At 40.7% G+C, this 22,687-nt stretch overlaps 1 protein-coding gene and 1 long non-coding RNA gene across 9 annotated transcripts in view; one reads left to right on the plus strand and one right to left on the minus strand.

The window, feature by feature from the left end:
* LOC140186092 (multivesicular body subunit 12B-like) overlaps positions 1–22,687 on the plus strand; it is a 270,340-nt gene that overhangs the window by 57,697 nt on the left and 189,956 nt on the right. For 5 of the 6 annotated variants that reach the window (XM_072239968.1, XM_072239969.1, XM_072239964.1 and 2 more), the window contains exon 3: positions 4,682–4,789. The exons of the other annotated variant lie outside the window; for it this stretch is intronic. In XM_072239968.1, the coding sequence (XP_072096069.1) occupies positions 4,682–4,789 (108 nt within the window). The remainder of the gene's footprint in view (positions 1–4,681; positions 4,790–22,687) is intronic. 6 annotated transcript variants of the gene reach the window in all.
* LOC140186093 (uncharacterized) overlaps positions 8,562–22,687 on the minus strand; it is a 46,812-nt gene continuing 32,686 nt past the window's right edge. Inside the window, exons 5-7 of one of the 3 annotated variants that reach the window (XR_011882780.1) lie at positions 20,017–20,169; positions 19,465–19,541; positions 8,562–8,913 (exon numbers count right to left, since the gene is read on the minus strand). This is a non-coding gene — a long non-coding RNA (uncharacterized lncRNA). The remainder of the gene's footprint in view (positions 8,914–19,464; positions 19,542–20,016; positions 20,170–22,687) is intronic. The other 2 variants (XR_011882782.1, XR_011882781.1) reach the window with 2 other exon arrangements.

Below are 22,687 nucleotides of genomic sequence, written 5' to 3' on the forward strand. Positions count from 1 at the left end.
ACAATTTGTTGTCCTTTGAACATTTATCTATAGTTTTTGTAAATTCTTTTTTAAAATTTAATTTATTAATTGAACTACAGCACAGAATAGGCCCTGCTGGCACTTCGAACTGTGCGTCACTCAAACCCCGGTTTAACCCTGCCTAATTACGGGACAATTTACAATGATCAACTAACCTACCAACTGGTACGTTTTTGGACTGTGGGAGGAAACCAGAGCACCCAGAGGAAGCCCACATGGTCACAGGGAGAACATGCATACCCCTTACAGACAGCAGGAATTGAACCCGGGTCATTCGTACTATAAAATGTTGTGCTAACCACTATGATACCATGTTGCCTATTGTACACCTTTATTTTCCTGTAAATGCCTGCTAGAAAATGAATCTCAAGGTAGGATATGGTGACACGTACTTAGTTTGATAAATTTATTTTGACTTTGACTTGATCTCAACTACCTCTACCTGACTCTTACCTCGGTTTTCCTGACCAGAGCCTCAGTATTCTTCCACCTCCAATCTCACCCATCAGCTCGTGTTCCCTCCAAGCTTTACTTAATTTGCAGACTTAAAAGTAAAGAATGACCACACAAACTCAATGACATGGACTTGATAACTGAAATTGCATATCTGGTTGGCAATGTGATGGATTAAAAAAATGGATCTCAGACACTTTGTCAAATTCATACACACTAACTGATAATTATGGGATAAAACATCCAAGATTTATAGAAGAGATTCAATAACATAAAACAGTTAGATATTTAAAAGCTGTAATAGTCAAGACAATAGGAGGGGGACATTTATTACCTTTCCTTCCTCCTCCAACCCTTTGGCCAGACTTGATGTCTTCCTCAGACTAGTCTGAATGTTCAGCCACTGTTAACATACATTGTTCTGAAGTGATTGCTTTACTTTCCTGGAAATGCCTGGAGGAAACTGAATCTCAAGGTAGTATATGGTGACATGTACATATAGCTAGGGTGCCTTTTGCACAGTACTGTATTTGTCAACGTGGAGCTGAGAGCGAGCTTGTAAATCTGGCAGGCATCAAAGGATGCTGGGAATGGCAAGGGTGGAGTGCCACGAGAGGGGTGTGGGACAGGTGGCAGAGAAGGAATGCTAAGCGTGGCGGTTGGCACAGTTGTAGACACACCCAGCCCTGAGATACCTGGCAAGGTCATTTGATTCCAAACAATTGGTTTATTGATCATTATAGAATGTCTCTCTGGTGCTTCCTGCTCCCTCTCCTCTCCCATCCCCTTTTCCCAACTATGATTCCCCTCTCTCTGCCCCCTTCCCGCTCTCAGTCCACAATAGAGACCCATATCAGGATCAGGTTTATCATTACGCACATATGTCATGAAATTTGTTTTAGTGATAGTACATTGCAATAAATAAAATTACTACATACTGTGCAAAAGTCTTAGGTGTGCTGGATATAGTGATTCCAACCAGATACAGACATAAATAGACATACACACACACCTATATATGAAAAACCTGGGTGTGTGTGTGTGTGTGTGTATATGTGTGTGTATATATATATATATATATATATATATATATATATATATATATATATATATATATATTATAAAAAATTCTGGTTGGAATCACTACATTGAAGAATACTACTTGACATGTACCTGTTTGTACTTAAGGTGCCAAGAATCCACTTGTTGTGGTGTTTGACAGTTAAAATCAGGGATGTGAGGCTGTGGTTAAAAGATGCTGGTAACAGTTTCATTGATAGCTGAGCAACATAACCCTTTATTCATTTTAATTTTGTAGTTAGAAACAAAAAGTTTACTATGTATATTTACTGATGACTGTTAACAAACTCTTAGTTTTAAACTGAATGAAGTCACTTTTTTCCAGTATAAATAGAAATTCATTTGACACCTTTATTTTAACTGAGGGCAGTGTTAATTGCAATGTCATTTTGGATTTGATATCGTTTCACAGCTTTTCCATTTCTAAATGAACAATCTGAGTGTAAATTGAAAGTATTGCTGTCATTTGTGGAATTGGCGACTTGCAATAGCTGTTGTGACTGTGATCTGAGTCATCGGAGAGATACTGAAGCTAGTGATATAAAGGTTTTTTTTATCATTCACCAGGGCAAACAGACATTCTTCTGGAGACCTTGGTTGGTTCCCCCAGTAGGAGCAAAATTGAAAGGTCACTCAAGAGTTGGTGTTCGAAATAACAGGCGATTTGTTTAAAGACTGTTGCACACCAGGAGATGAGTCAAAACTCTATCTGAGCATGAATTTGGTGCAGCTTTTATATTGTCACTGTTGAATCGCAAATGGTGATGAATCAGCATAAAGGAGAGAGATTGAAAATCAGGCTAAGTAGTGCCACAGTAACCACCTCTTCTCGGTGTCAGCAAGACTAAGATTATTGACTTCAGGAGGAGGACACTGGAGTGCCATGAGCTGGTCCTCATCAGAGGGTCAGAGGTGGAGATGGCCTGCAACTTTAAATTCCTCAGTGTTATTATTTCAGAGGACCTGTCCTGGGCTTGGCACAGAAGTGCAATTACGAAGAAAGCACAGCAACACCTCTACTTCCTTAACAGTTTACGAAGATTCAGCATGACATTTCAAACTTTGACAAACTTCTGTAGATGTGTAGTGGAGAGTATATTGACTGGCTGGATTGCAGCCTGGTATGGAAACAAATGCCCTTGAATGGAAAATCCTACAAAAGGTAGTAGATACAGTCCCGTCCATCACTGGTTAAGCCTCCCCATCCACCAATGAGTACATCTAGATGGAGTGTTGTTGCAGGAAAGCAACATCCATTATCAGGGAGCCCCACCACCCAGGTCATGCTCTCTGCTTGCTGTTGCCATCAGGAAGAAGGTACAAGAGTTTCAGGACTCTCCCCACCAGGTTCAGGAACAGTTACAGTTGTTATCCCTCGACCATCATTCAGGCTCTTTAACCAAACGGGATAACTTCACTCGCCCGGTCACTGAAATATTCCCATAACTCATGGACTCACTTTCAAGGACTCTTCACCTCATGCTCTCAACATTTATTTATTTATTTATTGCTTGCTTGCTTGCTTACTTATTATTTCTTTATTTTTGTTCTTTTTGCATTTGCAGTTTGGTGTCTTTTGCACCCTGGTTGAACATCCAGGCTGGTGCAGTCTTTCATTGTTTCTATTATGGTTATTGTTGATTTATTGAGTATATCCGCAAGAAAATTAATCTCAGGGTTGTATGTATTAATATGTACTTTGGTAGTAAATCTATATTGAACTTTGTTGCATTCCATGACTCTGCTTTTCCCTGTCACATTAGCACAATCACACCCCTATTTACTAGTTATTATCCCTTACTATTCTTTCCCCTATGACACCCGCAAACTGAACACATTTTTCTACCCTTAAGATCAAAGGTAATAACATTAGGTGATCTAATATAATTTTAATAGTTACAATAACTATTACTGTTAACTTTAATTTTTTGTGTTGATAATGCTTCCTTTGACTAACATATCTACAGTGGGAGACATCTCTGAATGTTCAAAAACCTTTGCTGGGACAAAGCAATTCACATAGATGGTCTCAAATCTTCTGGGGACAGAGATCGCAGGCACACAAAACTAATGTAAGCTCTGATTCTGAGTACATGACTATCCCAACAACTGATTGATGTGACCACAACCATGTACCTATGACCATGTTTGATGCACTAAGTGACAAAATTGGTCTGGCCTGCCTGCTTGAACTCCGTCACAGTGCTGCAAAATAACTTAGCCCATGTTGGCTGGTTTGATAGCTTCAAGTTAATTTCGAGAATGGAGTGAACAGTAAATGGGTAAAGTAGTTTCTGCTAGGTAAAGAGTCTGTTGGTAATGATGCTCATCACTATCCGGCTTCTGAACTGGTGTGGGTAAGTTCACTCATCTCAAATCTGAACTGATTTCACAGCCTATAGACTCACCAATTGTTAATTGGTTCTTGGAGGTGAGTCTATAGTCTGTGGTATTAATATGATTCATCATGACAAGCAGGCCAATTAACATAACCCCCTTGTTTTACGTATGGCTGATGCAGTGGAGAATGTCTCATGGTCACTTCACTTTTCAAGCCGTCTCTTAGTATACAACCCCTTGCTGTGGGCCAGCAGCCTGTGTTCTGTAGACAGTGCTTATTGCAAAACTGTCCTTTTAACTTCAAACTATTACTGCTTGCAATTTACATTAAGAACTGGAGACTGGTTCTCGCTTGAATTAATATTTGCTACATTGACATAATTTCATAACTCCAGAAAGATCTGAACAATAGTCACACAGAGATCCAATCTTACTGTTTTCTCAGTTTTTTTATATATGTTGCATAATATGAGCATTCTTTGACATGGCTTGAAGTTTAGGTGTCTGATTATTTTTTCTAAATTGCCTTCCACAGTTCAGCCTGCACACCCACAAATATTTTAAAACTTCTAAGATTTATTATCAAAACTCTTTGCAACATTTTTCTAATCAAGTGTATCCTTGGAGGCTCTATTTGGTAAATATTTTTATACAGTACGTGGTGAAATGTTCTGATGAGGTACTGTGACAGTACAGTTGGTGTTAATTAGGAAGAGTAGCAAAACTCACTGTACATGAATTAGCTTTATTCCACCTCATGTCTGCACATGCTGTCTTGTTTTCACAGATTTCGCTAACAGCAGATGGCTTGGATGCTGACCTCTGGAAGGACGGCTTATTTAAATCTAAGGTCACTAGATATCTCTGTTTTACGAGATCATTTTCTAAGGAAAACGTGAGTTCAAATTAATGACCTTCAATTTTTATAGTTATCAGTTTTGGTATAAAAAATGAGGCTTATTAGGGTTGAAGTGTATTCAGTAACCAGTTTAGGCACACTGACTGCAAAATTATTGTGGTTTTAATAAGCACCAGAAATTCTGCAGATGCTGGAGGAGCCCAGCAGGTTAGATGTCTAAGAGTTGAATGTTTCAGGCTGGGACCTTCGTCACAATTGCTTTTAATACTGTGGCTGTGTTTTCAATAATATGGTGGTGTTCTTTCTAATACATAGATCAATCTGATTTCTTAGAATGAGGAGCACAATTATAGTTTTTAATCTAATATGGTCTATGTGGTTGGAATAGCTTCAAATTTTAATAGATAAATTTGGGCTGAGATTTTGACTGTATAGTTAATAGAAGGTGGAAGTACACAGTCTTTTGAATTTTTTAGCTTGTTGCAGGAGCCTGATTAATACCTTCACAACAAGACACTATTTATAGATAAATACAGTGATGTTTTATGGTTGGATGTGCATCTTGCGTACCATTTACCTGGTTTGCAAAGGAAATGCTAGTGCTGTAGTCTGGAGGAACATCTGAGGAATCTGGTTATCTTTTTGTGGGAATGAGCAGCAGAGGTAGCCATTGTTCACTCTCTTGAAGGAAGTAATCAGAAAAGGGCAATGAAGCCCTGTTTAGCACCCATTTATAATACTGTGGAATGTAAAGTCGCATTTTTAAAGTAAACTAAATCTAAGAACATAGACTATTACAGCACAGTACATTCCCTTTGGCCCACAGTATTGTGCCAACATTTTAACCTGCTCTAAGATCAACATAGCTCTTCCGTTCTACATTGCCTTCTATTTTTCCATCATCCATGTGCCCATCTAAATGTCTCTCATGTATTTGCCTCTACCACCACTCCAAGCACCCACCTCTCTATGTATTTTTTTAAAAAAAGAAACTTATCTCTGATATCAAGCAACACACATCAAAGTTGCTTATGAATGCAGCAGGCCAGGCAGCATCTCTAGGAAGAGGTACAGTCGATGTTTCGGGCCAAGACCCTTCGTCAGGTAGAGACGCTGCCTGGCCTGCTGCATTCACCAGCAACTTTGATGTGTGTTGCTTGAATTTCCAGCATCTGCAGAATTCCTTATGTTTGCGTATCTCTGATATCTCTCCCCCTCACCCACCCAATACTTTCCTCCAATCACCTTAAAATTATGCCCCTTCGTATTAGTGTTTGCACTCTGGGAAACAGTTACTAGCTATCTGCTTCATCCATGCCTCTTATCTTGTATATCTCTATCAAGTTACCTCTCATCCTCCTTTGCTCCAAAGAGAAAAGCCCTAGCTTCCTCAACCTATCCTCATAAGATATACTCCTGGTAAATCTCTGCACCCTCTCTAAAGCTCCCACATGCTTCCTATAATGAGGCGAACAGGACACAACAGAGTGAAAAGATAGGAAGTTTCTGTTTTTTGAACCATAGCAGTATGATGCGTATGATGTTCTCCTAAGAGGTTTCCTGTTGCATCCTCTGCTGGCTGCAGAGGTCGATCCGGAATCCACATTTTCTGGTGCCGTGTGAGTAGGAATACATGGTGGTTGTGGTTAGAGATTGGGTCTTTTGGTTGTTCAGCTTCCCCCTTCGCAGCTGCATCTTACCTGTTATCAGACCAGTATTCTTATTGCTTTATTAACAGGTTATTGAAATTTTTTCCTCTTATTATAGTTATTTGCTCTGAGGAAGTGCAAGATCCTCTTTAGAACTCCCTCTCCCACCGCCCCCCCCGGTTGTGTCTGGGGTGGGAATGTGAGAGCACGGAGTGATGTGGGAACATAGCCTCTCGGCAGGAGATGCTGGAGATGATGCACTATGCTGTCTTTATAACTAGCTTAATTTAAAGCTATAATTGCCATAGCATGGTGGCAGGGTGGAGATGCATCTCTACCAAAGGAGGTGTAAGGCGCTCCTTCCCTCCACTAGTCTGCAGGTCACCTTTGGGCAAGGTGCTTAGCCCCCCTGATCTGGGTGACATGAAGCCAAGGGGACAGGTAGTGGATCGTCGTATGAGCAGCAGGTGTATTTTGCAAGTCCAGGTTATAAGACTTAAACAACCTCTGAAGAGTATTCATAATGGCTGGGGTCAGCCACCCTATGAAGGCAATGCTTCTGTAGAAAAATTTGCCAAGAATGATCATGGTCAGGAGACCATGAGTGCCTACGTCATTTGACATGGCACATAATGAATGAACAAAATGTAACAGTAACACCATTCTGTAGCACTGCGGTTGAAAGATAGTGAGAATGGGAGTGATAGCCGAACAGTACGTTTCATTGTATTGCATGAATTACATTATAGAGGAACAGGTCCATGCTAGTCGTCTTCACTTGACCTTTTTTCGCTCTTAGCTAACCACATCAGTATCATTTCCAAAGCAACAGCAGCCTGTACAGTACTGTGCAGAAGTCTTGCATACATAGGCATATATTTAAGACTTTTGCACAGTACTGTAGTAATTTTATGTATTGCACTGTACTGCTGCCACACAAAGACCCAAATTTCATGTCATATGTGAGTGATGATAAACCCAATTCTGGTATGGGTCTCTATCATGGACTATGAGTTGGAAGGAGGCAGGGAAAGCGGAATCAATGTTGGAAAAAGGAAGCATTCAATAAATAAATGTTCAATAAACCAATCGTTTGAAATCACATGACCTTGCCTGGTGTCTCAGGACTGGGTGTATCTGCACCTGCACCACCCCCTGCCCCTGCCACTACTTTTCTATATAAAATATATATTTTTATTTAATATATCTAATACTAGAGTGCATGCATTTAAGGTGCAGGGGTTACGTTCAAAGGAGATATGTGAGGCTTTTTTTTTTACACACTGGTGAATGCTTGGAATATGCTGCCAGGGTTGGTAAATACTGCAGAGACGGTTAAGAGTCTCTTGGATCAGCACTGAATGTGCTGGCAATGGAGGGATATGGACTTGTTTAAGCAGAAGGGGCTCATTTAGATGAGTGTTGAATTACTAGTTTAGTTAGTTTGGCTGAATTTTGTGGGGCAAAAAGCCTGTTCTGTACCATAGTGTTTTGTGTTCTAACATTACAAGTTATCCAATATACTTCACTGAATGTATCTGAATTAGATTTACAGAGTCACATTAAAAGATGAATAGGGTTATGATTAGGGTTAGAGAGGAATAGGGGTCTGATGATCGTGCTGCCTTTCTTTCTTGCCTTCATGGCTACCCGAAGAAGAATTTTAGAGTTGTATACTTTGATAATAAATGAACCTTTGAAGGAAGGAGGAGAGACAAAGGTTTGGAGAATGAATTCCAGGGGTTGAAGATCTGTCAGTCTCTGACTAGGATAACGGTGGTGAGGGATTGTGTCAGAAACCAGAATGTGGCATCAAAAGAGCACAAACACTTCAAAGGGCTGCAGAGAAGAGGAGGTGGTAAGAATAATGAGAGAGGCCAAAAGTTGAGTTTAATTCTCGGACCTGCTTCTGTTTTATTTTTGTATTCATCCGATGTTCTAGATCTCAAATGTAAAAGAGATGAGGGCAGTAAACATTGAAATTCTAGCAACACACATAAAATGCTGGAGGAACTCAGCAGGTCAGGCAGCGTCTATGCAAATGAATAAACAGTCGACGTTTTGGGCCGATGTAATGGGCTGGGTTGATCAGACCCAAACGATGCAAACCAATTCAAGTGTTCAGGAAATGTGGTAATAAGTGTACAAGCACAATAAAGTAACTTAAGTCGTATAATTTATTATCATAAAAAGGAAAGCACATGTAAAACACATTAAATGCTACATAGTAAGTTACAAAGATTTCAGGGCTTATGATTCTTGGTCACCCCTCGATTGTCACCATTTTCTGGGGACTTGATTGCTGCCACTGTTGGAGGAGCTCCAAATTCTGACTCACGAAATCAGCACGGGTCCGTCCTCAGCACTGATCGATGGCGATTCCTCGGTCTAGGTGAAATCCCAAGAACCGAGTGAAAGTGCCTCAACAAGTAAGGGGTTCAATCCACAAGCATGGCAAGATGCACAGAAACAGATAAACTCTTTGGTCTTTTGTTTTCATGTCACTGGTGCCTTGAGGTTAAGAAAGAATCAGAGGCTATTAGCAAACATCTAACAAACCTACATTATAAGAATACAGCTGCTATTAACACACTTTCAACAGACCTACAGCGTTTAACTTGTACAGACGCCTTGCATGCTGCAAGCTCACAAAGAGATGAAGTGCCACGAGGTGAAATGTTCAGACTTACATCTAATATTACAAAATTTAATACACTACAACAGCCAAGACCCTTATTCAGTGCTGGAATGGAAGGGGATAGATGTCAGAACAAAAAGGTAGGAGGAGGATAAGGAGGATAGCTAGATGGTGGAGCCAGGTGGGAAGGAAAGGTAAGGGGTTGGTGAGGAAGGAATCTGACAGAAGAGGAGAGTGGACCGTAGGAGAAAGAGAAGGAGGAGGGGATCCTGGTGGGGGTGATAGTCATGTGAAAAGAGGAAGGAGGCCAGAGTGGGAAATAGAAGTAGAGCGGAGGGGGAGGATTTTTTTTAAACCAGAAGGCGATATTGATATTCATGCTGTCAGGTTGGAGGCTACCCTGAGGGTGACCTCATCTTAGCAAAAGTGGAGGCCGTGGGCCAACATGTCAGAACAGGAGTAGGAATTGGAATTAAACTTTTTGGCCACTTGGAAGTTCTGCTTTTGGCAGATGGAGTGGAAGTGCTTGATGAAATGGTCCCCCAAAGTACAACGGGTCTGCCATTGGAAAGTTCCGCTTTTGGTGGATGGAATTCTAAGAAACATTGTCTCTGAAAGCTGCCATCAGATTTTTTTGAATGGTCCATGAGCCTAAGAACACTACTTCATTATTCATCATTTTAAAATATTTATATATTCTGTAACTTTATTTACTTTGCAATGTTTATGTCTTGCACTGACTGTACTTCTGTGGCAAGAACAAATTTCATGACATGTAGCAGTGATAATAAACCTGATTCTGATTCTGATTAATCTGCTTGGGCTGTGACAGTAATGTCATCTTTGAATTTCTTTCATCCTGCGCTTCGTCTTTAAGTTATCAATCTCACTGGTGCTCCACCACCAGTTCTCCTGCTTTTGACAATTTATCTTTTCGTGATCTCTGTGTTTTATTGTTCCTCTAGCAGAGACCACCACCGGTTCTTCTCTTTACTCTCTTTCCTACTGAGGGTTTTGAGCTTTTATTTGTCAGAGAAAATTGCCTTCCCACATCTACCCTGTCAGTCTCTTTTCCATCAATCCCATTTTCTGAGATCCAGTGAATATAAGCTTGTTACAGTCACATTTCACACAATAGCTGCCATCCCCCACTCTTGAATCTCTATGGTCTGGGTGCATTGAATAACCTGCAAGACACCTTAACAACCTCCTCAATCACTGGGGTGAGGTTCGACTGAGATTAACCCCGTGCATATAGAGACCAATACTGCACACACTGCTCCAGGCGTGGTCTTGCTGAGGTTCAAAGTAAATTTATCAGAGTATGTATGCCATATACAAATGTGAGATTCATGTATTGCAAATATTGTATAGTTGCAGCAAGACTTCCTTAACTTCAGCTGTATCACATTAAAGACAATCATTGTCATCTGAATTAATTAACTTTGTCTTTCATTAACCAGTGTACCAGGATCTTTCCACGTAATCAACATTTACCAGTTTCTTCATAAGACCCTAAGATATAGGAGCAAGTCTACCATTTCATCATGGCTAATCCATTTTTCCTTTCAGTCCCAATCTCCTATCTTCTCCCCATATCCCGTTCTGCCCAGACAAATCAAGAATCTATTAACCTCTGTTTTAAGTATACATTTAGGAGGAGCATACAGGGAGGAGAAACACCTGTACTCCATCTGGGGAGCCTCCAGCTGATGGCATGAACATCGAATTCTTGAACTTTTGTAATGCTGTCTCCCCACCCCCCCTTCACCATTCCCTATTCCCATTTCCCTTCACCTTTTCTTATCCCTCTGGTGCTCCTCCCCCTTCCCTTTCTTCCATGGCGTTCTGTCCGCTCCTCTCAGACTCCTCCGTCTCCAGCCCTTTATCTCTATCACCAATTGATTTCCCACCACTTTACTTCACTCTGACTCACCTACTACCTTGTATTTCTTCCTCCCCTCCCTCCACCTTCTTACCCTGGCTGCTCATCTTTTTTTCTCCAGTCCTGATGAAGGGTCTCATCCCGAAATGTCGACTGTTTACTCTTTTCCATAGATACTGCCGGGCCTGCATTATTTTCCTCCACTATTTTCTCTAGTATTCTGCCAGTATTTTGTGTGTGTTCCTTAAATATACATAAAGACCGACTTCCACAGCGGCCTATGACAAAGAATTCCACAGATTAACCACTCTCTGGCTAAAGAAATTCCTCCTCATCTCCATTTTAAAAGGATGCCCCTCTATTCAGACGCTGTGTCCTCTGGCCTTAGACTCTGCAATCACAGGAAACATCCTCTCCATATCCACTTTATCAAGGCCTTTCACTCTATCAATTCAACAGGTTTCAATGATGGCACACCTCATTCTTCTGAATTCTAGTGAATGCAGGCCCAGAACCATCAAATACTCTTCATATGACAAGCTATTGAATCCTAGAATCATTTTTGTGAACTTCCTTTGAACCCTCTCCAGTTTCAGTACATCCTTTCTATGATAAGGGGCCCAAAACTGCTCACAATTCTCCAAGTGAGGCCTCAACAGTGCTTTATATAGTCCTAACATTACATCTTTGCTTTTATATTCTAGTCCTCTTGAAATGAATGCTAACATTCCATTTGCCTCCCTCACTACAGACTCAACCTGTAAATTAACCTTTAGGGAATCTTGCTCAAGGACTCCCAAGTCCCTTTGCCCCTCAGTTTTTTTGTTTTTTCTCTCCATTTAGAAAATAGTCAGCCCTTTCATTTCCTCCACCAAAATGCATGACCATATACTTCCTGAGACTGTATTCCATTTGCCATTTCTTTGCCCATTCTCCTAACCTAAAACATTATGTATACTTTCTCAAAACTACCTGCCCCTCGACCGATCCTTATATCGTCTGTAAATTTTGCAACAAAGCCATTAATTACATAATCTAAAGTCATTGACATGTAATGTAAAAAGAATCAGTCCCAACACAGACCCCTGTAGAACACCACTAAACACCAGCAGCCGACCAGAAAAGTCTCCCTTTATTCCCACTCTTTGACTGCTGCCAATCAGCCACTGCTTTATCCATGCTGTCATCTTTCCTGTAATACCATGGGCTCATAGCTTGATAAGCAGCCTCATGAGTGGCACCTTGTTAAAGGCCTTCTGAAAATCCAGGTACACACCAATTCTCTTTTGTCTATCTTGCTTGTTATTTCTTCAAAGAGTTCCAACAGATTTGTCAGGCAAGATTTTCCCTTGAGGAAACCATGCTGACTACAGGCGATTTTATCATGTGCCTCCAAGAACCCTAAGACCTCATCCTTGATAATCGATTCCAACATCTTCCCAACTACTGAGGTAAGACTAACTGGCCTATAGTCTCCTTTCTTCTGCCTTTTCTCCCTTCTTGAAGAGTGGAGTGGCATTTGCAATTTTCCACTCTTCCGGAACCATTCCAGAATCTAGTGATTCTTGAAAGATCATTACTCATTCTTTCACAATCTCTTCAGCCACCTCTTTCAGAACCTTTGGGTGTATACCATCATGTCCAGATGACTATCTACTTTCAGTCCTTTTAGTTTCCCAAGAACCTTGGTAACTTCACACACTTCATGACCCCTGACACCTGGAACTTCCACCATACTACTAGTGTCTTCCACAGTGAAGACTGATGCAAAATACTTATTCAGTTTGTCTACCATTTCCTTGTACCCCATTACTACCTCGCCAACATTGTTTTCCAGCAGTCTGATATCCACTCTTGCCTTTCTTTTACACATTATGTATCTGAAAAAAAATTTGGTATCCTCTTTAATATTTACTTTCATATGCCATCTTTACCTTCTTAATGATTTTTTTAGTCTTTTAGTTTTTGTTGGTTTGTAAAAGCTTTCCAATCCTCTAACTTTCCACTAATTTTTGCTCTATTATATGCCCTCTTTTTGGCTTTTGTGTTGGTTTTGACTTCTATTGTTAGCTACAGTTGTGTCATTTTTAGAATACTTCTTCCTCTTTTGGAATGTATATATCCTGTGCCTTCTGAATTGTTTCCAGAAATCCCAGCCATTGCATCTCTGCCGTCATCCCTGCCAGTACTCGTTTCCAATCAATTCTGGCCAACTCCCCTCTTATGCTTTTGTAATTCCTTTCACTCCACTGTAATATGCAAATTTCAGGGTGAATTCAATCATATTATGATACTTTCCCCTTTTATCTTAAGCTCTCTGATCAACTCAAGTTCATTGCACAACACCCAATCCGGAATAACTAGTCCGTAGTAGACTCAACCTCGAGCTGCTCTAAAAAGCCATCTCGTAGGCACTCTAGAAATTCCCCTTTTTGAAATTCAGCACCAACCTGAGTTTCTCAATCTACCTGCATATTGAAATTCCCCATGACTATTGTAATATTGTCTTTTTGGCATGCATTTTCTATCTCCCATTGTAATTTGTAGACCACATCCTTACTAATGTTCTGGGGGATGGGGGGGGGGAGCAGTTCTGTGTACAACTCCCATTATGGTCTTATTACCCTTGCAGTTCCTTAGCTCTATCTACAAATGATTCAACACCTTCTGAACCTACGTCACCTCTTTCTGTTGATTGGATTTCATTTTTTACCAACAGAGCAAGTCTGTCCCATCTGCCTTCCTGCTTGTCCTTTTGATACAATGTGTATCCTTTGACATTAAGCTCCCAGCTATAATCTTTCAGCCATGATTCAGTGATGCCTACATCATGCCTGCTAATCTGCAACTGTGCTACAAGTTCATCTACTTTATTCCGTATACTGCGCACATTCAAGTATAACACCTTCAGTCCTGTATTCACCCTTTTAAGTTTTGTCTGCCGTTTACGTTACAACTCATCCTGTTGACTGCAATTTTTGCCCCAACAACAACCCTTCTGCATACACATTGCTTCTGTTTGTAAACCATCTACCTCATTTTCAGCACTAACATCTGCCTTTCCTATGATGCTTCTTGCTTTGAAATATAGGCAGCTCAGACACCAGTTGCACCATGCTCAACCTTTTGGTTCCTAACTTTGTCTGAGGTCTTACCAACGTCTGCCTCCATAACCTCTCCACTAACTGTTCTGGCACTCTGGTTCCCATCCCCTTGCAACTCCAGTTTAAACCCAGTTTAAATGCAGTATTAACAAACCTTCCTGCTAGGATATCAGTCTCCCTCCAGTTCAGGTGCAAACTGTCCTGTCTGTACAGGTCCCACCTTCCCTAGAAGAGACCCCAGTGATCCAAAGATCTTATGCCCTCCCTCCTACACCAACTCCTTAGCCATGTATTAAACTGTATAATCTTCCTAATTCTGGCTTCATTAGCATGTGGCACAGGTAGCAATCCTGAGATCACAATCTTGGAGGTCCTACCCTTTAATTTAGCACTAACTCCCTGAACTCCCTATGCAGAACCTTGTCACTTGTCCTGCCCACATTATTGGCACCTACACGGACCACGACTTTTGGCTGTTCATTCTCCCACTTAAGAATGCTGAAGACTAGATCCGAGATATCCTGGAACCTGACACCCGGAAGGCAGTATACTATCCAGGAATCTCATTCTCCTGTCTGTTCCCCTAATTAATGAATCCCCAATCATCACAGCATGCCTCTTCTTCCTCCCTGCCCCCACCCATCCCTTCTGAGTTGTAGTGCCAGAGTCCTGACACCATGGCTTTCCTCTGTTAGGTCATGTTCAAAAACAAAATCTGCTTTTCTAATTTTCTTACCTTCTACTACTTCACATTGTACTTATCTTCCACTTTTACTGCCCACTCAAATAACCTGACTATAAATTGCTGGAGGAACTCGGCAAGTCAGGCAACATTTAGAAGAATGTTCGGAAGAGTTTAGAAGAATGAGGGGAGACCTCATAGAAACATTACGATTGTTGAAAGGCATGGACAGAGTGGATGTGGCAAAGTTGTTTCCCATGATGGGGGAGTCTAGTACGAGAGGGCATGACTTAAGGATTGAAGGGCACCCATTCAGAACAGAAATGCAAAGAAATGTTTTTTAGCCAGAGGGTGGTGAATCTTTGGAATTTGTTGCCATGGGCGGCAGTGGAGGCCAAGTCATTGGGTGTATTTAAGGCAGAGATTGATAGGTATCTGAGTAGCTAGGGCATCAAAGGTTATGGTGAGAAGGTGAGGGAGTGGGACTAAATGGGAGAATGGATCAGCTCAGGATAAAATGGCGGAGCAGACTCGATGGGCTGAATGGCCGACTTCTACTCCTTTGTCTTATGGTCTAACATCTGTGGAGAGGAATAAACAATTGAGGTTTCTGGCTGAGAGACTTCATCAGTTCTGATGAAGGGTTGCGGCCTGAAGTGTCGATTGTTTATTCCTCTCCATGGATGCTGCCTGATCTGTTGAGTTCCTCCTGATTTTTTTTGTTTTGCTCTGGCTTTCCAGCTTCTGCAGAATTCCTTGCATTAATAACAACATGACTATGTTGTTTTTCAAACTCTTTGTGTTCTCTTTATAGTTTATCTACATTCTTGGCTATGTAAGTACTGACAAAGTGCGACACTATTACTGTTTGGGGCATCGGAGTTCAATTCTGGCATCCTCTGTAAGGGTTTGTACATACTGCCCGAGAACACGTGGGTTTCCTCTGGGTGCTCTAATTTCCTCCCACAGTCCAAAGACGTATCGGTTAGTAGGGTTAATTGCTCATTGTAAGTTGTCCTGTGATTAGGCTAGAGTTAAGAAGGTGGGTTGCTACGTGATGTGGATTGTTGGGTCTGTTTCACACTGTATGGAAGTTCAAAATAAATTTATTATTAAAGTACATAAATGCCAGCAAATACAACCCTGAATTCTTGTGGGCATCATCAGTAAATCCAAGAATTATAATCAATGAAAGACTGTACCCAACAGTACCGATAAGCAATCAACGTGCAAAAGACACAGATTGTGCAAATACAAAATAAAAGAAAGAAATAATAAATAAATGAGCAATAAATATTGAGAAAACAAGATGAAGAGGTTGTTTTCTTTGGTGGGGGAGTCTTAAGGCCAGAGGGCACAGCCTCTAAATAGAGGGATGTCCTTTTAAAACAATGATGAGGAGGAATTTCTTCAGCCAGAGGTTGAATCTGTGGAATTTGTTGCCCAGGCAGCTGGGAGGCCAAGTGTTTGGCAGAGGTTGATGGATTTTTGATTAGTCAGGGGGCATGAGGGAATACAGGGAGAAGGCAGGAGATTGGGGCAGAGAGGGAAAATGGATCAGCTACTATGAAATGGTAGAGCGGACTCAATGGGCCAAATGGTGTAATTCTGCTTCTATATCTTATGGTTTTATTGTTTAAGAATCCTTGAAAGTGACTCCATACGTTGTAGAATAGTGCAGTTATCCCCTTTGGTTCAAAAGCCTGATGATTCCGAGATAATGACTGTTCCTGAACCTGGTTGGTGGGTCTAGAGAATCTTGTACTTTCTTCCTGATGGCAGCAGCAAGAAGCCTGGGTGGGTTATCTCCAAATAGATAAATATGTAAATTAAAGATAACTGTAACAGCTCCAAAATACCCTGTCAGTGGGCTTCAAAGCCTTGCACTCCTTTTTTCCCTTTTATCTTAAACTTAAGTGAAGATCTAAGTACCTGAACTGTGAATAGATTCAAATACATTAAGATGTTCTGTTGTAAATTCTGCTTTTATTTACACTTAGAGAGCTAAATTTTTAATCTAGATTCCCATCTGTCGTTGTCTTAATTAATTGTCTGTTAATCTTTCACTAAGTAAGTGAGAATGAAGACTGAGGTGTTTGGAACCTTGGCATCCTGTAGATTTTTAACTTTTTGATTCAGTATTGTGTTTGTCACAATTACCAATTAGTGTGAGTGCCACCACTGAAATTAAGGAATTGTGAGTAATTAAATATCAAAACTTTGGAACTTGAATACAGCTCGATTCAATAACTGTACCACCAAACTATCAGAATGACATTAAAGCCTATCTGGTTCACTAATATCTTCAGGGAAAGAAAAGCCGTGGTTACCTGGTCTGGCCCATTTGTGACTGGGCCTCACCAATGTGTTTGACTCCTAACTGCCTCCCTTTAGTGGCACTTAGGGATACACATTGAAGTTGTGAATACCCACATATCTTAATGGATAAAACCAAAGTTGCTTGCCTTTGTCCATCTGCTATGTGACTCTCAAAATGTACTTAGAATTATGGAAACTTGCAATACTGAAGAGAGTCATATGGATCACAAACAGGAGAAAATCTGCAGATGCTGGAAATCAAAGCAACACACACAAAATTCTGGAGGAACTCAGCAGGCTGATGATGAGTCCTGATGAAAGGTCTTGGCCTGAAACATCGACTGTTTGCTCTTTTCCATAGATGCCACCGGTCCTGCTGAGTTCCCCCATTATTTTGTGTGTGCTCCAGGGTTATATGGATTATTATCATCTTAAGAGAATTGGCATCAGGTTTAATATCACTGACATATGACACTGACAAATTCGTTGTTTTGTGCAGCAGCACAATGCAATACATAAAAGAACTCCAATTACGAATAAAAAAAATTAAATTAAATAGGTAGTGCAAAAGGAGAGCAAGAATAGCGTGATAATGTTCATGGGTTGGTCATTATAACTAAACTCAATCTCTCGATTGGTCTCATTATTTATCACAAACTGCAGTACTTTCCTTTCCATGTTCTATCCCATGTCAGGTTCTTTCTTTTCCTTTTCAAATCTTTTTATTATTATTATATTATTCAAAAATAACACGAGTACATTGAATAACACTTACAATGTCTCAAGGGAAAAAAAACATTATTTTAAAGATTGAAAAATTTTGCTGATAATAAAATAAACCCTACTAAGTAGAAAAAGTGGGGGGAAAAAAAACCCATTAGATGTACAACCCCGGGGCCATGCGTCATAGAAAAAGCTTCTAAAGATAAACATCAAACCGCCAGCAAGAAAAAAAATACCAAAAAATTACAATTAGATCGTGGAGGAAATCTATCATCCCATGTCAAGTTCTGTTCACCCATCGTGCCTGCTGAATTACTCTCCCAATTCTCTTCCTCTTTTTAAGATTGTTTCAGTTTTTTCTTTAATACCTTCTCCATGTAGACAAATACCTCTTCAACAATTCCCTCTCCCACTATGTCCCCAAAACTGCTCATTACTCTCAAATCCAATCAAGCTTAATTATCATTCAAACAGTATATAGATCCAGCTGAATGAGGCAGTGTTCCTCTGGCACCAAGGTGCAAACATTCAAAATTAGTGAGTAACTTAATTCAAAGTATCGAGCAAAGAAGGGTATTCACTCAAAAAAAACATGGTCCAAGACCCTGAGCAGCAGTGTCCAGCAATTGACAGTAGCGTCTCCCGGCAGTTTCAGATGCGTGCAATCCAGCCTGTCATTCCACCCCCACCACTCAAATACATGACGGCAGCACTTACGGACAAGGCCTGGCCCAGCCGAGCTCAAACATGCTGTAGCTGTTCCACGTCTCTTACCTTGTCTGCAGCTGCCGCCAAGCCCAAGGCATGAGGCCAAGTTTTCACTACAATTGAGGCTACACAGTTCAGTACTCAGTAGTACACTACTCTGACATTTTATGCATTCTTTCTGTGTGTCCTTTCCCTCCCCACTCTCACTTTTAACCACTTACACTTTCCACTGAAATCTCTCTGCCTTTTCAACTGCCTCTATTCCACTAACATGGTCCATAAAGCCCACGACGTTGTCCAAATACCATTAGGATTATGGACTGTTAGGATGGGAAATAGCTTCTTCCCCCAGGTTGTGAGATTTCTGAACTCCCTGCCACCACCCAGGCGTCACCACGTATGAAGAGTCAGGAGCATTATACTCTTTACTTTTTAAACTTATGTCGCAACTGCACCTTATGCTAAATGTCAGTCTTCTGGAATATATTTTATTATTTGTTAATTTATTTGTGGTAATATTACTTTACGTGTTGCGTGCGTGAGTTATATGTACTGTGTTGTGCACCTTGGTCTGGAGGAGCATAGTTTCATTTGGTGGTATACGTGTATACAGTTGAATGCCAGTAACTTGAAATTTAAGTTAATTCCCAATTTCTTGAAGTGGTTTAGTATGTTGTTTAACTGACCAAAGAAATAAAAAAACACTCACTACTGAATGCTTTAACAAGAGTTCAAAACAGATTTAATAATTTTATTCCAAGAATGTTGTTTAAATTTAAAATAAGGGTGTCTCTGTATCTAAAGTGGGGAATACTCCACACATGCTTGACTGGTGATGAGATGTTTGTTGGTTTCAGTGGGATTTAAGGTCATTTCTTCCAAAGCCACACTCGGTCACAAATCAGGGTTGATGACACCTTGAACAAAATGATGAACAGCAAGAATTTGAAGCCAGATGCCTGAATGCCTCCATTTACTGTGTAATGGTTGTTACTGACATTACCTCCCTTTGATCCTTTGAAAACATTGTCTCTTTCCCCAAAAGCAGTAAAGGAGCAGATTTTGCGATCATTCAAGTATCTGTAACACCAACAAATTCTCATGAGCATTGAATCATTCTTACACTAAGTATATTATTGCAGATTATTGATTGATTGAGATACAGTGCGGAGGCACGCTGCCCAGCAATCCCGATTTAACCCTAGCCTAATACCAGGACAATTTACAATAACCAATTAACCTATTAACTGGTGTGTCTTTGGACTATGGGAGGAAACTATAGCACCCACATGGTCACGAGGAGAACGTACAAACTGCTTACATGCAGTGGCAGGAATTGAACCCGGGTCGCTGGTACTGCAAAGCGTTGTGCTAACCACTACACTACCAAGCCGCCTTATGTTATGTTTTATGTTACTGATTATTATTTAGTCATAAGTAAGAAATTGCAAATTTTCTGGAAAAAGTGATAGGCTAGGCAAGCAAATACCGAGGAGGCTAAAAATATCCTTTTGGATCTCCCCCTCCCCCTCCAACTTTCAAATCTCTTACTCACTCTTCCTTCAGTTAGTCCTGACGAAGGGTCTCGGCCTGAAACGTCAACTGTACCTCTTCCTAGAGATGCTGCCTGGCCTGCTGCGTTCACCAGCAACTTTTATGTGTGTTGCTTGAATTTCCAGCATCTGCAGAATTCCTGTTGTTTGCGAGGCTAAAAATATCATGATTTGTAGCTCGACACATCATGAAAGAAAAATGTAAAACCAAATCATTGTTTATCAGTTTTGTTGTAAGTGCAGCACTCCCTGGTCATAATAATTCAAAGTGGAAGAAAACATTTGGACCATGGTTAGGGGTTGCAAGGGTAAGACGTCAATTAAAGCGACTGGCTTTTAAAAGTCGACATGGAGGTTGCATGGGAAGCAGAGATTTAGGGCTGCTCCTTCCAAGGCACTACAACTGCAGTGCCCGACTAGAAATAAACCAGCAGTTGCTGGCAGCTTCGTAAGTGCTGAGTAGCATGACACATGGCCTTGGAGGGTTTTCAAAGCAAGGACAGTGCACTAAGGCACATAAAGCTGATGGAGCTTGGCAAGGGCTGAGAGTAATGAGGGCGAGGACGCTAGCCTTATTGTTCTGAATGACTTATGTGTGTGGATGAAAACCATTGGAGGATGGAAAAGCTGATAAAGATGTGGATTAACGTTTTGGCAGCCAGGTTGGAGCTGCCCTTGGTTTAAGTAGTTTATTTCCGATTGATTGCGACATATTGCTCAGGTTAGGTGTAGTTTTTAACTAATGGTAGATTACCAGTAGGACTCTACTAGTTTCATCTCAGTTTTTTTCCAGTGGGTCCATAGCTTGTGAGTTAACAGAATAGCCTTCAAAATGGAAGCTTTCTATCAATTAAATAATGTAAGCCATTTTAACTACCTATCTGCCAGATTTCCACTGGGAAAATGGAGGTAAAAATAAATTGGCCAGGAATTTTTACACAGTTGTTATTCAGTTATTTTTTTCCCCTGGTCTCTAACTATAGGAAACTAAATCATCTAGTCCCATTTGCTGGTTACAAACTTCATTGTTCCCTTGAGCAACACACACCTGACTTACTAGTTCCACCAGCATTTTGTGCGTGCGTGTGTGTGTGTGTGTGTGTGTGTGTGTGTGTGTGTGTGTGTGTGTGTGTGTGTGTGTTGCTGAAGGTTTCCAGCATCTGCAGAATCCCCTGTGTTAATTCATTATTCTTTGTTAAAGGTTCCCGCTTGATTGGCCACAATGCTTAAATTGTACTTAATAGAAGATCTTGTCTTTATCTAAACTTCACTTGCATGTCACCCTAGGTTTTGCTGATCTGAGTTGAGTAAAAGATCTCAATATTTCTAATGTAGAATTTTTATCCCGTGGTTCAGTTTGTAGGTATCAGTGTTTCCTCAAAGTAAATTTATTATCCAAGCACCCACATGTCACAATGTGCCACCCTGAGATTCATTTTCCTGCAGGCATTCACAGTAGAACCAAGAAATACAATAGAATCAATGAAAAACAACACAAAGACTGACAAATAGTCTGCAGAAGAAGACAGACTGCAAATACTAATAATATTAAATAAGTAATACTGGTAACATGGGTTGTAGAGTCCTTGAAAATGAGTCCATAGGTTGTGGTATCAATTCAGAGTTGAGGTGAGTGAAGTTATCCACACTGGTTCTTCCTGGAGCCATCACTGTGCAGAAGGAAGCCGGAGCCATCACTGTGCAGAAGGAAGCCATTTGGCTCTTGATTTCATGTGGGCACTCTGTAGTTATTTAGTCAGTCCCATTCACCCCTTTCCTTGTGCTCCTGCAACTTTATTTCTTTCAAGTTTCTATGTGATTTTGTTTTGAAGTTCTTGATTAAACTTTAGTTCGAAGATTGCAATCTTTGTAACCTAATGCATTCCTCCATTCCCTCAAAACATGCTTTCCTTATGGTTGAGCATTTGATCACTCATTGATGTAGTATTAGCTTCTATTTACATAATGGTGATATCCATGTCTGTGGGGCAACCACAAAACTTTGATCACCTCAGATCACTTTAATGCTTCCTGGGCTGCCTTCCATTCTTTTTATGTAGTCTTCTTATCCTTTATTATTGTTATTCTGATAGTCTACACTTGGTTCCACTGTTTCTTTATTCCTTCTTTACTTTGCCCTGATGTCAGTAGTACACCGTGTGGTGGCATCAGTTTTGCTCTCCAGAGCACCAGCTTCCATTCTTTTAAAAGTCTTTCCAAACCCTTTGGTCAAAATTGCCCGATGCATCACCTGCACCAGCCTACCTGCCATCAAGGGCATATATACAGAAAGGTGCCGGCAAAGGGCCAGTAACATCATGAAGGATCCCGACTATTTTGCTCGTGGAGTGTTTGTCTCGTACCCATCAGGGAGGAGTTTACGTAACGTCTATGCCACGATCACCAGACTCAAAAACAGTTACTTTTCTCAAGTGGTAAGGCTGATCAGCACCTCCTCCATCCACACCCCCAATAACTGCTTTATCATTCCCTCTCAGAGTCACCTTATGTACAGGCACTCCTCTGCCTGGGGTCACTTTATGGACATACAATAATTCTATGTAAATGAGCTATCTTGCATGTTCATATTTATTGTGTTTTTTTTATTTCTTTGTGCTATGTCAGATCCAGAGTAATAATTATTTTGTTCTCCTTTCCACGTGTACTGGAAAT

This window comes from Mobula birostris, chromosome 22 (genome assembly GCF_030028105.1).
Source record: "Mobula birostris isolate sMobBir1 chromosome 22, sMobBir1.hap1, whole genome shotgun sequence".
NCBI classification, from domain to species: Eukaryota; Metazoa; Chordata; class Chondrichthyes; order Myliobatiformes; family Myliobatidae; genus Mobula; species Mobula birostris.